This window comes from Heterodontus francisci, chromosome 11 (genome assembly GCF_036365525.1).
Source record: "Heterodontus francisci isolate sHetFra1 chromosome 11, sHetFra1.hap1, whole genome shotgun sequence".
Taxonomy (NCBI): Eukaryota; Metazoa; Chordata; class Chondrichthyes; order Heterodontiformes; family Heterodontidae; genus Heterodontus; species Heterodontus francisci.
Genome location: NC_090381.1, coordinates 88,913,856 through 88,929,258, shown reverse-complemented (window position 1 = coordinate 88,929,258; position 15,403 = coordinate 88,913,856). Strand labels below are relative to the sequence as shown.

The window sequence follows — 15,403 nt, the reverse complement described above, 5'->3', positions numbered from 1 at the left end:
ACTCATCTGCATCACAGCTGAGCTCATTCCTGGCCTCACAAGCCAACCCACACACGTGCAGCTCCAGCAGCAATTGCTGTTTAGCAATCTGGGGAGGCAAACTTTATTTTCCCCTTTCTAACCAGGGGCACTGGAGTACTAGTACTGCCCCTCTAGATGAGATCACCTAACTCAGCAGAGATTGTGGATCAAACTGGACCCTTCCTGCTATATACAGATCAGTGTCTCATTGTTCTAAGCTGAGGGAGGTGCCCGTGGATTTTTTTTTAAAAAGGTACTTTTTTTCCTTATTCTGAATCTATCAAAGCAGCAACCGGGTCCGAGGGCATTTTTGATACTTTCTGGAGGTGCACAAGGCAGGTGACTCATTCCCACCACCTTAGTTTGCTATAACTGAAAGATATGAACATCAATGAACTTCTACTAATGAAACAGTGAGGCATGCTATCAAGACAATAATAAAGGGACCTTGTACTATTGTCCATAAACCCACCTTATCTGGTACCGCATCCATAATCAGTTCTCCATACATGTTTATTACCTGCAAGGAAACCAGGCAGTTAACCATTTGTTCACTACTGGACTTCATTTGGATAAGATGGCGCCTACACGCTCAATAACATAGAATAAAATATATTACGCTCGCAGTGGAGATTAAACATGGAGGCATATGGTGGCTATTTACAAGATTCCAACCTTCCCTTAATCTATAAATATCTACATTTATGTTTACACCCCAACCACAATCACACCAATAAACCAAGCTGTCACTCCTCTGAGGTATATCATCTGACTCTCACACAGATCAGTTACAGATAAAAATCTCTGACACAACCTGTCCCCTTGTCTGACCTGATCGTTCAGCCAGTTCTCTCCATAAAGAGTGGCCAGGTCTTCCAAAGACAAAACGTGCTTGTTGTAAACCACTTGGAAACCAGATACTGGTTTGTTCACCTGCGCTTTCTGATACTTTCGGATTTCCATCCGGACGAAGACCTTCCTGAAGTACACAGAACATAGAGAATACAATTTAACACTGCCTCTGTTCTGCCGATGACCACATCTGAAGTGTGCAAGGCACTTAAAGGACACCCACATTTGCACTTTTATGAAAAAATAGCTAAGAGGAGCCTTTTGCTAGACTTGCTTGAAGGGTACTTTAAATAAAAACATTTTTTTGGGTGCATTTTCTTCCCTTCTTTCCTGAAAGCACCACTGTGACCGAGGTTTGGTTGCATCGGCACTGGTAGCCTTCAAGTGGTCATTCGCCATGAGAGGCTAGACCTTGAATGTTGGCAGGCTGTTTGACTATGGACATCACAGCCAAGTCTCACTCAACTTTTCAGCTGAAATAGGCTTCTGTGTTTGGTGGTGGGGGTGGGGTTGCGAGAAGAGTAGAGTTCGGGTTGTAACTGTAAATGGTGCTGCACTTACCTACACAATTGTTGCCGCATTTCAGAAGTAATTCATTGGAAATTAAGCGATAAAGCGTGATATAAATTTGAGTTCTCTTTCATGGTTTCACCAAGAGATAAATTCTTACCAGTTACTACAGTAGGTGCACATAACACAATGAGGCATATGCTCTCAGACAAATCACAGGTGAAAAGTCTATTTTGTTACAGATTTTTTTAATGCAAAATCTAGCAGTTCCAACAAAATAGTCCAATACTGCTTTGGGTACTTTGCACAAATTTAACTACTGAAATGAAGCAAGAAAAAAATGACATGTTTGCAAGGGGGAGTGGGAGAAAGAATAAGGGAAGAAAATGATTAAGGAATGATAATAAATAATCCAACAGTTTGAAAACAACACATTCCTTACATCTTACTCGTTTTGAGGCAATTTGTGAATATGCAGCAAAAGAAGCTTCTCTCGTGTCAGCCGAGTACAATGACCATGAGTTGGAGTAGACTACAGAGTTCACTACACCATCCTTACGATCTAATGAACTTGATGCAGCCAAGATGAACAGCATTGATTTTGAATCCTGTGACATGTTTGCTAGATGAACTTATTTGTCAAATAAAACACTGCCCCATTACAAAAGGGTAAATCGCGAGGACACAGTGCATCTCAAACTTTTCAAACGACTCAGGGGAACAAACTATTCAAGGACTCATCATAAAGCACTCTCTACCATACATACCTGTCATGGAAATCCTGATGAAAGATTTGCTCTAGCTTCATCAGAACATCAGCCTCAGTAAGTGGGATAAGACTCCCATACTTTCTCAAAAACTCATCCAGGAAAGCTGAGAAAAACAAAGATCAGGAAAGTACAAAGTCCAACGTTACTCAGTCAGGAAGTAAACGCCTGCTAAACCACATGACAGAAACTACTAGCTCCAGAGTTCACCGAATATGCATCACGCTCACTGGCTGTTGAAGAAACCTTTGGCACCTACTTGTTTAATGACCTTATTGTGAGGGATTGCATTTGGTACAGTTTCAAATAACTATAGTTGTGCTTTCTCAGCCCTGGTTTCTAGATGGTCCATAGTACAGTAAGCGATGGTATGTGAAAAAGGCAGTCTTAGTGATGGCACAATTTGAGGTCGGAAACTCATCTCGGGGTCAAAGGTGAAACCAAGGTTGTAAACAGACTGGTTTGAATGCCAGAGAGAGGGATGGAGTCGGTAGGTAGGGAAAGGAGCTTGGAGTGGGAACCGAAAACAATGTCTTCAGTCTTCCCATTGTTTAAGTGGAGGAAATTTCTGCTCATTCAATACAGGATGTCAAATAAGCAATCTGATAATTTAGCTCTACCTGACATAGAAGTGACACAGGAAGAGGGTGAGGGCATTAATGGATTGACAAACCCAAGCTATTCAAATTTGATTAGGGTGTCCTTCAAGAGGGCAACTGAGAATGAGACAGATGATAAATCTTTCCATTATCAGGAATATTAAGTCAAACATATTGTCTACTATAAAGAGATATACATCCCCCAGGACACACAATTGGAATTTGGCTTATAACCAGAAAGACACATGTATTACTCTTTCTCACAGCAAGCTTCTGAGTACTTTTGACTCATTCAAAATTGATTTAAACATAACTCTGGAAACTGTCAAGACAAGTTTAAAGAAAGTTCCATTTTCAAACTGAAACGTTTCAGTGACCCTCCATCATTAAAAACCTCACTTATAGATGAGGAACTCTCCCTACATGGAAGTTAGCTACACAGACCATGAAGGTCCACGGTTGATACAGAATTAGCTAACAGTTGAGGCATTATAATTGGCCTTTCGAATCCTTGGCTATGGAGAGGGTAATAAGAATTATCAGCTAAGGAAAAAAGGTTGGGGGAGGGGGGTGGGGAGACACAAAAAAAGCAACCAGATTTTCTGTTCCCATCACCATCAAGTGAGCACATGTGAAAGGTAGGTCAGACTTAGCTATGATACTCTTGTCTACAGTCAAACATCTTGTCGACACTAATGATCTATGCTCACACATGAAGATTGGTCACTTTGGAGACAGGATAACTCTACTTTGGTCAGGACTCCAGGTTTAGAAATGGGGGGAAAACCCTTCAAGTTGAAAAATCAGATGACTAATCAAAGCTGATTCAATATCATAGCCGTGAAATTCCAGGGCCAGGGAGGATGGCACTGGGGCATGATCTAGTTCTGTTGGATCTTTGTCCCCATGAACAGATTTTCTGATGGGGCCGGGGGGGGGATAAAAGGAAAGAACTGGAGGTGGGGGGGGGGGGGGGACATGAGGCAAATTTCACCCATCACCCTTCCAACCTATTACTAAAAGAAGTGAGACTAACAGGAATGACATGCCCTTGCCTCCAACAGAAATTCTGTCTTTCTTGTGGACATTGAAAAGTACGCATGATACAAATATTTACTGAACCACAGTGGAAATGAAGCAAACAACTGGCACTGGAAGCAGCAATAGGAAAAAGGCAGTTTCAAAAAAAAAAAAAAGCTTTTGGCTGAGTGATGTGAAATGCTGCTCCAACATCTCCACCCCACTCTCACCCCCCCACCCCACTACCAAAGACGGAGCGAACCTCCAGAGAGCACCGTAAATGCTTTGGGTGCTCATCCCTTTTATGTAAATGAGCCCCAAGTGTTTGGATGGGGTCAATGCCAAGGCCAAATTGTGGCCAGAGGTAGAGGCCTGCCACCCGACCCCGACGACTTGTGTCAGGTTCGAGTCGGGTCGGGTCCATCTTCAGGGTATGGCTTTCGGGCTCGGGTCGGACACACAGAGTATGTGCTCTGCCGGTAAGTATTGAATTTAAAAAAAATTTACCTGAGCAGGGAGTCCAGGACAAAACAGTCTGCGCAGTGAGCGGGTGACAACACTATGATGTCATCACGCATGCGCTGCAGCTTCGTGGAGCTTCCCAGTCGAAGCTAAGTAAAGGGATGGTCAGCTCGGGCTGGGCTCGGCTCCACTGTGGTTCGGTCGGGTTTGGGTCAGGTTCTTTTTCCCCGACCTGAGCAGGCCTCTAGCCAGAAGTACCACCCTCCTGGACTTTTGGCAGTGAACCAGGGCCCAAGATAATTTAGGCTCCAAGTCTTTGCTGTGAGACAACAGACACTTTAGAGGACCAGCTAAAAATAAAATTATCCAAACTATTTTACAAAAAATGCACAGTTACTTATGATCAAGTATGAGAGACTCTTTTGAACAAATTTTTTTTTTAAATGCAGAAACAATTTCATAGGAAATAACACCAAAGAGGTACTGAGCAGAATAGACAAGGAAGCCCATTAGACCCTCACAATTGAAGTCAAGCTTCCAGGTTGTACTTGAAGCATCAATGCCAACAGATGAGGAACACAACGCTAACCACTTACATTTGACAGCTCAGCCAACTGCAGCGAAGTGCAGCCAGCAGGGCCAGACTCAAATAAATAACACGTTTAAAAAAAAAGATTTTTTGAAACCCCTGTTTAAAAAGGTACAATGTACCTTTCTTTTGAAAAGAAAGGTGGTTTTGGGAACACTTTCTTTTTAAAGTGACACACTCTTACCCCATTTGGAAAATCATTGTGCCAATTAGAGTACAACAGCCTGGGTTGCTGATTTAAGTTCTACACTGCTCTTTAAACTATTCTTTAAAAGGCAGTACTGTAAAATCGTAGGAAAAATGGAAAACAAGGAAATAGCAGAGACTTTGAACAAGCATTTTGTAACTTTCTTCACAGCAGAAGACACAAAAGCATCCCAAGAATAGTAGAAAATCAAGAGGCAAAAGGGAGGAACTTAAAACACATCACTCACTAGAGAAAAAGTACTAGGAAAACTAATGGGACTAAAGGCAGACAAGTCCCCTGGACCTGATGGCCTCCATCCTAGGCTCTTAAAAGAAATGGCTGCAGAAATAGAAGATGCATTGGTTGTAATCTTCCAAAATTTCCTAGATTCTGGAAAGGTCCCAGCAGATTGGAAAACCAAAAATATAACACCTCTATTCAAGAATGTGGGGAGGGGGTGACAGAAAGCAGGAAACTATAGGCCAGTTAGCCTAACATTTCTCATTGGGAAAATGCTAGAATTCATTATTAAGGAAGTAATATAAATTTGCGGATGACACGAAGGTCGGTGGAGTTGTGGATAGTGTCGAAGGGTGTTGTAGGGTACAGAGGGACATAGATAGGCTGCAGAGCTGGGCTGAGAGATGGCAAATGGAGTTTAATGCGGAGAAGTGTGAGGTGATTCACTTTGGAAGGAGTAACAGCAATGCAGAGTACTGGGCTAATGGGAAGATTCTTGGTAGTGTAGATGAGCAGAGAGATCTTGGTGTCCAGGTACATAAATCCCTGAAAGTTGCTACCCAGGTTAATAGGGCTGTTAAGAAGGCATATGGTGTGTTAGCTTTTATTAGTAGGGGGATCGAGTTTCGGAGCCACGAGGTCATGATGCAGCTGTACAAAACTCTGGTGAGGCCGCACCTTGAGTATTGCGGGCAGTTCTGGTCACCGCATTATAGGAAGGATGTGGAAGCTTTGGAAAGGGTGCAGAGGAGATTTACTAGGATGTTGCCTGGTATGGAAGGAAGGTCTTACGAGGAAAGGCTGAGGGACTTGGGGTTGTTTTCGTTAGAGAGAAGGAGGAGGAGAGGTGACTTAATAGAGACATACAAGATAATCAGAGGGTTAGATAGGGTGGATAGTGAGAGTCTTTTTCCTCGGATGATGATGGCAAACACAAGGGGACATAGCTTTAAGTTGAGGGGTGAAAGATATAGGACAGATGTCAGAGGTAGTTTCTTTACGCAGAGAGTAGTAGGGGCGTGGAACGCCCTGCCTGCAACAGTAGTAGACTCGCCAACTTTAAGGGCATTTAAGTGGTCATTGGATAGACATATGGATGAAAATGGAATAGTGTAGGTCAGATGGTCGGCGCAACATCGAGGGCTGAAGGGCCTGTACTGCACTGTAATGTTCTAATTCTAATAGGACATTTAGAAAATCATAATGCAATCAGGCAGAGTCAACGTGGTTTTATGAAAGAGGAATCATGTTTGACAAATTTAATAGAGTTGAGATGTAAGCAAGGTGGATAAAGGGAAATCAGTAGATGTAGTGTACTTGGATTTCCAAAAGGCATTCTATATGGTGCCACATACAAGGTTACTACACAAGATAAGAGCTCAAGGTGTTGGGGGTAATATATTAGCATGGATAGAGGATTGGCCAACTGACAGGAGAGAGTGAGTCAGGATAAATGGGGCATTTTTAGGTTGGCAAACTGTAACTAATCGAGTCCAACAGGGATCAGTGTTGGAGCCTCAATTATTTACTATCTATATTAATGGCTTGGATGAAGGGACAGATTGTATTGTAGCCAAATTTGCTGACGATATAGATATAGGTAGGAAAGCAAGTTGTGAGGAGGACACAAAATGTCTGCAAAGAGAGATAGACAGGTTAAGAGAATGGGCTAAAATTTGGCAGATGGAACATAACATGGGAAAATGTGAGGTTGTCCACTTTGGCAGGAAGAATAGAAAAGCAGATTATTTACATAGCGAGAGACTGCAGAATGCTGCAGTACAGAGGGATCTAGGTGCTCTCGTGCATGAATCACGAAATGTTAGCATGCAGGTACAGCAAGTAATTAGCAGAACAAATGTAATGTTGACATTTATTGCAAGGGGGATGGAATACAGAAGTAGGGAAGTCTTGCTAAAACTGCACAGGGCATTGGTGAGACCACACCTTAGAGTACTTACTTAAGGAGGGATATACTTGCATTGGAACAGTTCAGAGAAGGTGCACTAGGATGATTTCTGGGACGAAGGGGTTGTCTTATGAGAAAAGGTTGAGCAGGTTGGGCCTTTACTCATTGGAGTCTAGAAAAATGAGGAGTGATCTTAATGCAGCATATAAGATTCTGAGGTGGCTTGACAGGGTGGATGCAGTGAGGATGTTTCCATTTGTGAGGAAATCTAGAACTGGGGACACCATTTTAAAATAAGGGTTCTCCCTTTTATGATGAAGATGAGGAGGGATTTCTTCTCGGAGGGTCAGTTATCTTTGGAGTTCTCTTCGTCAGAGAGCAGTGGAGGCTGGGTCATTGAATATAATCAAGGCTGCGTTAAACAGTTTTTTGATTTATAAGGGAGTCAAGGGTTATGGAGAACGGGCAGGAAGGTGGAGTTGAGGCCACGGTCAGATCAGCCATGATGTTATCGATTGGCGGAGCAGGCTCGCGGGGTCGAATGGCCTACTCCTATAGCTTATGTTCTTATGTAAGAAATAGAAAAAGAAAGGTTTTCTTAAACCAGCAACCGTACCATGAATACAGGATACTAATTGTTCACTGGTAACAGAGCAGGTCCGAGATTCATTCTCCTTCCCCTTTTCGGCCTGACTTCTACCTGACTGTTCAGTCCTCACTGATGCATGCCCGGCATGTTCCTCAGTAGATCTATAGTAAATGTGGTCCAGCAGCTGTGGTTGAAGCACAGGACATGGCTCACCACTTTGCAAACATATTGACTGGCCAGATTCATTAAGAGAAGCACTGGTGTGTTTACAAGATACTGGACTCGAGTCCATTACGGCATTGATGACTTGCATCTCCCCGTCACAGACTGGGGTTTGATTTGAAAGTCTTCCCTGTGGGTCGGTAAACAACTGGGATGTTCCATCGGTCTTAGGCCACTTAGCAGTTACAAGCTGGCTGACACAAGAAGTATCTGACCCACGAGGGCTTGAAGGAAAGAACACAGCTTTTGAATTTTCATCAACTGTTTGATTATCAAGCTCATCAAGCCTTTCATTTGAATGAACAAAATGAGGCATGGCCTCCTGCGCTTGTGAAGTATCCATCCTCTCACCAGGGGGCATAAGTGAAACTTCACAGCAATTAGCCAGGCACAAATTCTTGTCTTGCTTCATCGTCTCTGAAGTACCACTATTCTGATCTGAATCAAACTGCGCGTTCTGACTGGATTCTTTGCCTTTGGGAGGTGACCAAGACATAGCACATGCCATTTTATCCAAACATTGGCCAGCCTTTTTTGGATTTAAAGATTGTGCCCGGTTTAGTTTCTCTTGCCTCTGACTGGTAGATTTTTTCCTCCTATTTAGACTATTAAATATTCTATAATGGAAGCTAAAGAGAGAAGGTTTTCTATAGAGCAGACAGATTTTGTGCCCTTTCAGCTGCCGCTTTGTCTTGCGAGGTAAATTATTGGATGCAGAATCTTTGCTCTCTTGGAAGTCTATTTTTTTATAACCATTTGATAGCTTCTGATTTATAATCTTGTCCTGAAGCCCACTATTTTCCTTCTGCAGGGATTTGGGAAAAGTCACCTTTGCAGGTGCAGTTAGATTTCTTGAGACTGCTTTACAATATAAAATGGTTGATTTACAGTCAGAATCTGGGACTACAGCATTGCTGTTCCAAACTTCACAAATTTCATGTCCATTACTCTCTCCTTCCTCATGGGGTGCCAAAGGTGCTGGCGTACATGCTTCCTCGGTTGATGTGTCATTGACTCTCAAGGTCAATGACGCCTTTTCCTTCCGTGTCGCCTTCAAACATTCGGCGCTTTCCACAGATCTGCACTGTTGACAATCCAAAAGGGCCTTTCTGAGCACAGACTTGACCCGTTTTTTCCTGATTGACAACCACAGACGATGCTTCTGTTGATAATAAAACTGTCTTTGGGAGCACAACGAGCCTTCCAGTTGCTTCCATTTGCTGTGGTGGGACCTCAGTTGCTCTCTAAGGTTTGCCCTGAAGAATCTTCTATAGCATTTGCCATTGCTGTGCTCCTTCATAGTCTGACAGTTTGGCTGTGAGAAAAGATTAAAACAAAACTTAAGTATATATATATTTATAGATATTAATTATTTCTTAAATATCAGAGCACAGCGAGTTTCAACAACTCACTTTGAAAGAGGCAGTTGATGTGACGGCCTTTTTAAATCTGGGACCCAAGTTGGAATTTAGCCCAAATGGAGGGGTACAATTGGCTTCATGGATCCTACGTGAAACAAGTATGGATAGTCGCAACCCAAATCTTAGCAACCTGACACACAGCACAAAATTTTAAAATAAGCTGGTATTATTAGTCACACTGATGGCAGAATGGTTAATCTGGAAACTTCACCTACTGTTATATGGGCAGTCTTTAGAGTTTGGTCTCAGATTTTAGAAGTGAATTTAGTGTAAACCACTCCCCCAATCTCATTTATCCATTTCACTCCCTATCACTACATCCCATCAATTATGCCTAATATTGCCACTTCCAAAGAGCAGGCATGCAGGCTGCTTCAGTCAACCAGTTTCTTTAAAGGCTGCAGAGAACAGCTAATTGAAAAGTATGTTGTTTCTTATCCTTTCAAGGCACTCGCCACTCTCCCAAATAAATGAATGGGCTGTCTTAGGGAGCGACACTACTCTGTTATACCACTGTGCACAGTGGGCTAATAATTTTCTTTTAACAATGAGACAAACCAAGTTATTAACTACAGTTACGCTACAAATTGCACATGAAAAATTCTGCTCAATGTGAAAGTCAGACTCAAAGTGCTTTACTGCTTTTGAAGTGTCGGCATTGTTATAATCGAGGGAAACACAACAGCCAATTTGTGCACAGCGAGGTCCCATATGAAGCAATGTGATAATGACCAGATAATTTGTTTTAGTGGTACAAGGAGTAAATATCAGCCAAGGTAATGGAGAGGAGTCCTCTGCTCTTCTACGAATAGAACCATGGGATCTTTAATGTCCACTTGAGGGGGCAGATGGAGCCTTAGTTTAATGTCCCATATGAACACATGGGTTGTTAACGATGGGAATCGAACTCTTGCCATTTCAGGCACCCCGTATCAGTCACGACACAGCCAGATGCAGAGTAAAGCATGCTGTAGTTTGCCCCCGAGAACAGCACCATCTATTGCACCAATTTGACATTTCCCCTATCCCATTTCCTTCTCCAGGTGAGATTGCTAGTTATTGCTAAATTAGGGGCAGTTTTATGCTGAAAGACAGTGCCCATTAGGAACTGGATTGAGACTCCAAACTTATTTCATGTAAGATTCATAGCTGGCAAACAGAGTAGGCTTTCATTCTCAGTTTGGGGAGGATTTGAACACAGGTTCCAGAAACAGAAGGCCAATGTTCCACCCAGTTCTATAATCTCTCTCCAATTTCAAAAGCAGATGTCTCAGGCATACTGTACTCTTGCTAGTTACAGGAGGCAAGCAAAAGATGCCCTCAACTAATGTGTAGCCACAGGAGTCTGTGCGTTGCTGGTTATACAATTATTACATTTCCAGGGTATTTTCTCACCAAATTGTGCAATCACCCAGAGTACAAAATTAAAACTGGACTGCTGGCTGGAAAGGGAGCCTATGTTTAAAAATTAAATGTTATAAGGAAGGGTCACTTGCAGCACTGAATTAATGGCAGCAAAAAAACCAAGATGAAGCATATGCATTGAATGTGAAGGCCCAAACCTTCTGAAAATCTGGGCAGAAAAGAAGAAACAGCATTAATTAGAATACAAGGGGCAGCCATTTGAAAATTTTAAAAGCCATAACATAAGAAAAGGGGCAAAGAACCTATGAAGGATGCCCATTGGATTATTTCTAAAAGAAAATACAGACAAACTAGCTGGAGAGAGAGATATTAAAAATAAGAGTTTCAAAAACAGATGCTATGGTTATTTGGATAACAAAAAGTAGTTTCTGGAATTTCCTTTCTCATTAAAGAAAAATCATTCTCAAATTCAGTTACGAGACCTAATTATAGTGCTTTATTCAGGATGCTCATTTCAGTTTATTACATGATCTGGTTACACAAGGCCACTCAAAAAGAACCAACAGCCTGTACTGTTTATTTGGTCAACACTATTGCCATTCTTTAATTTTTAAAGTAATTGTGTATCTTTTATAATAAAAACAAGAAATGCTGAAAATATTTAGCAGGTCTGGTAGCACCTGTGGAGAGAGAAGCAGAGTTAACGTTTCAGGTCAGTGACCCTTCATCAGAACTGTGTATCTTTTATTACTGCTTATAAGTGATGTTGGGTATTCATTATTACATGCATTATATTCTTACAGCATTTTGATATTTTACTTTTTTAAATCCAATGCTGGCTTATGAAGTGGAGATTGTTAAAGATCACCATCTGAGGTAGATAGATTCTTGATAAGCAAGGGAGTGAAAGTTTATTGGGGGTAGGCGGGAATGTGGATTCGAGGTTACAATCAAATCAGCCACGATCTTGTTGAATGGGGGTTGGGCTCAGGGCGCCGAGTGGCCTACCCCCGCTCCTAGTTTGTGTGTGTATCCACTCCTTATCTGCAGGCTAGAGGAACAGCTGGCTTAATTTGTCATCTTGCAGTGCTGTTAACACTGAGGAGATCCAGCTTATGCATCTGGCTCTGTTCTTAGACCCCATGCTTTAGCTCAGTGACTGGAAGGAAAGCCAGTGTGTCAGAGGTCAAAGAAGGGTCACTGACCCGAAACGTTAACTCTGCTTCTCTTTCCACAGATGCTGCCAGACCTGCTGAGTGATTCCAGCATTTCTTGTTTTTGTGTCAGAGGTTAATCCTGAGTACTTAAACCGCACATTCTTCAATTTGACTTTCTGCAAGTTAAGGAACTTTAGAACAAACAGCGCTGGCACAGGATATTTTGACTGCTGCAGATTTTGTTTCTTACCAATACAGCAGAAATATCAAACAGTGGGGAACCGACGCAAACGACTACTGGCAACACCTATGCAGTCATATTCAGCTGGCCTCAGACACCGGAAACATCAGAGGAATGTATGATGGCATGAAGAGAGCTCTTGGGCCAACCATCAAGAAGATCACCCCCCTCAAATCTAAATCGGGGGACATAATCACTGACCAACGCAAACAGATGGACCGCTGGGTTGAGCACTACCTAGAACTGTACTCCAGGGAGAATGCTGTCACTGAGACTGCCCTCAATGCAGCCCAGCCTCTACCAGTCATGGATGAGCTGGACATACAGCCAACCAAATCGGAACTCAGTGATGCCATTGATTCCCTAGCCAGCGGAAAAGCCCCTGGGAAGGACAGCATTACCCCTGAAATAATCAAGAGTGCCAAGCCTGCTATACTCTCAGCACTACATGAACATGAGCCAACTGTGCAACAGCCCCAAACAAATTTCTCTGCAGCACCTGTGGAAGAGCCTGTCACTCCAGAATTGGCCTTTATAGCCACTCCAGGCGCTGCTTCACAAACCACTGACCACCTCCAGGCGCGTATCCATTGTCTCTCGAGATAAGGAGGCCCAAAAGAAAGAAATCAAGAGTGCCAAGCCTGCTATACTCTCAGCACTACATGAACTGCTATGCCTGTGCTGGGACGAGGGAGCAGTACCCCAGGACATGCGCGATGCCAACATCATCACCCTCTATAAAAACAAAGGTGACCGCGGTGACTGCAACAACTACCGTGGAATCTCCCTGCTCAGCATAGTGGGGAAAGTCTTTGCTCGAGTCGCTCTGAACAGGCTCCAGAAGCTGGCCGAGCGCGTCTACCCTGAGGCACAGTGTGGCTTTCGTGCAGAGAGATCGACTATTGACATGCTGTTCTCCCTTCGTCAGATACAGGAGAAATGCCGTGAACAACAGATGCCCCTCTACATTGCTTTCATTGATCTCACCAAAGCCTTTGACCTCGTCAGCAGACGTGGTCTCTTCAGACTACTAGAAAAGATCGGATGTCCACCAAAGCTACTAAGTATCATCACCTCATTCCATGACAATATGAAAGGCACAATTCAACATGGTGGCTCCTCATCAGAGCCCTTTCCTATCCTGAGTGGTGTGAAACAGGGCTGTGTTCTCGCACCCACACTTTTTGGGATTTTCTTCTCCCTGCTGCTTTCACATGCGTTCAAATCCTCTGAAGAAGGAATTTTCCTCCACACAAGATCAGGGGGCAGGTTGTTCAACCTTGCCCGTCTAAGAGCGAAGTCCAAAGTACGGAAAGTCCTCATCAGAGAACTCCTCTTTGCTGACGATGCTGCTTTAACATCTCACACTGAAGAATGCCTGCAGAGTCTCATCGACAGGTTTGCGTCTGCCTGCAATGAATTTGGCCTAACCATCAGCCTCAAGAAAACGAACATCATGGGGCAGGATGTCAGAAATGCTCCATCCATCAATATTGGCGACCACGCTCTGGAAGTGGTTCAAGAGTTCACCTACCTAGGCTCAACTATCACCAGTAACCTGTCTCTAGATGCAGAAATCAACAAGCGCATGGGTAAGGCTTCCACTGCTATGTTCAGACTGGCCAAGAGAGTGTGGGAAAATGGCGCACTGACACGGAACACAAAAGTCCGAGTGTATCAGGCCTGTGTCCTCAGTACCTTGCTCTACGGCAGCGAGGCCTGGACAACGTATGCCAGCCAAGAGCGACGTCTCAATTCATTCCATCTTCGCTGCCTTCGGAGAATACTTGGCATCAGGTGGCAGGACTATATCTCCAACACAGAAGTCCTTGAAGCGGCCAACATCCCCAGCTTATACACACTACTGAGTCAGCGGCGCTTGAGATGGCTTGGCCATGTGAGCCGCATGGAAGATGGCAGGATCCCCAAAGACACATTGTACAGCGAGCTCGCCACTGGTATCAGACCCACCGGCCGTCCATGTCTCCGTTATAAAGACGTCTGCAAACGCGACATGAAATCGTGTGACATTGATCACAAGTCGTGGGAGTCAGTTGCCAGCATTCGCCAGAGCTGGCGGGCAGCCATAAAGACAGGGCTAAATTGTGGCGAGTCGAAGAGACTTAGTAGTTGGCAGGAAAAAAGACAGAGGCGCAAGGGGAGAGCCAACTGTGCAACAGCCCCAACAAACAAATTTCTCTGCAGCACCTGTGGAAGAGCCTGTCTCTCCAGAATTGGCCTTTATAGCCACTCCAGGCGCTGCTTCACAAACCACTGACCACCTCCAGGCGCGTATCCATTGTCTCTCGAGATAAGGAGGCCCAAAAGAAGGGGAACCGAAACAGCTCTATTTTTTGCTCACCTGTATCTGAACCAGCACAATAGTTTCCAGAGTCTGGGAAACTGGGCAGATGATGGTTAAGACTATAGTTTATTAAATTTCAGCTTTTGCACTCAGTTTACCACATCTTCATACTTCATCATAGGAATCAGACTGACCATTCAAAATTCTTATTAACTCCTTAACAGAATCATACAACAGAGGAGGAATCCATTTGGCCCATAGTATCTGCAGAACTTGGAAACAAGTATGTGGCACACATCAATAAAGAACTCCCTTTCTACACACACACCATCACCCTCACCTCCACCCATCGGACTGTCCCTACACATGCCCCACTCTACACACCGTGCATTCCCCCCTCCTATCTTCAGGGCTCTCCAGACACACTGTACAAACCCCCACTCCCAGGGCTCGACACGGCGTATACCACAAACATCTCCATCTCCAGGGCTCTCTACACATACTGTGTATAACCACCAACCCTCATCTCTAGGGCTCGGCATCCCTCCTCCTAACTACAATGTTCGCCACAGAGCATCTCCCCCACACGCCACCTTTTCCAGGGCTCTCCACACACACACTGTGCCTCCCCTCATTCACGGGGTCCTCTCTACACTCTCAATCCGCAGGCCAGCTCCCCAGCGCCGTATAACGGAACCCAACCCCCGAGGCCGCTTTCAGCGGCTGCAGCCTGATACACAGGACCCGAGTTAACGGCCCCTTCCCTCGGGACTGAGCGCTGCCGTTACCTGAGCGCAGCCGTTAGTGCTGCTGTTGTCGCCTCCTCTTCCTCCTCCGGCGCTCCCCCCAGGTAGACGCCATGTGCCTCTCCGCTCCCTGCGCCCTCCTGCCCCGGGCCCGCCCCGCGCACGTGTCCAGGCCCCGCCCCTGGTCTCGCGGCGCGCCAT

General features: G+C 44.3%; 1 protein-coding gene across 1 annotated transcript in view; it reads right to left on the bottom strand.

Annotated features, from left to right (window-relative positions):
- Positions 1-15,403, bottom strand: part of LOC137375056 (sentrin-specific protease 5-like) — a 29,474-nt gene extending 14,071 nt beyond the window's left edge. The window contains exons 1-5 of the mRNA XM_068041682.1: positions 15,245-15,403; positions 7,773-9,282; positions 2,151-2,256; positions 853-1,000; positions 494-541 (exon numbers count right to left, since the gene is read on the bottom strand). Coding sequence (XP_067897783.1) covers positions 494-541; positions 853-1,000; positions 2,151-2,256; positions 7,773-9,282; positions 15,245-15,403 — 1,971 coding nt within the window. The remainder of the gene's footprint in view (positions 1-493; positions 542-852; positions 1,001-2,150; positions 2,257-7,772; positions 9,283-15,244) is intronic.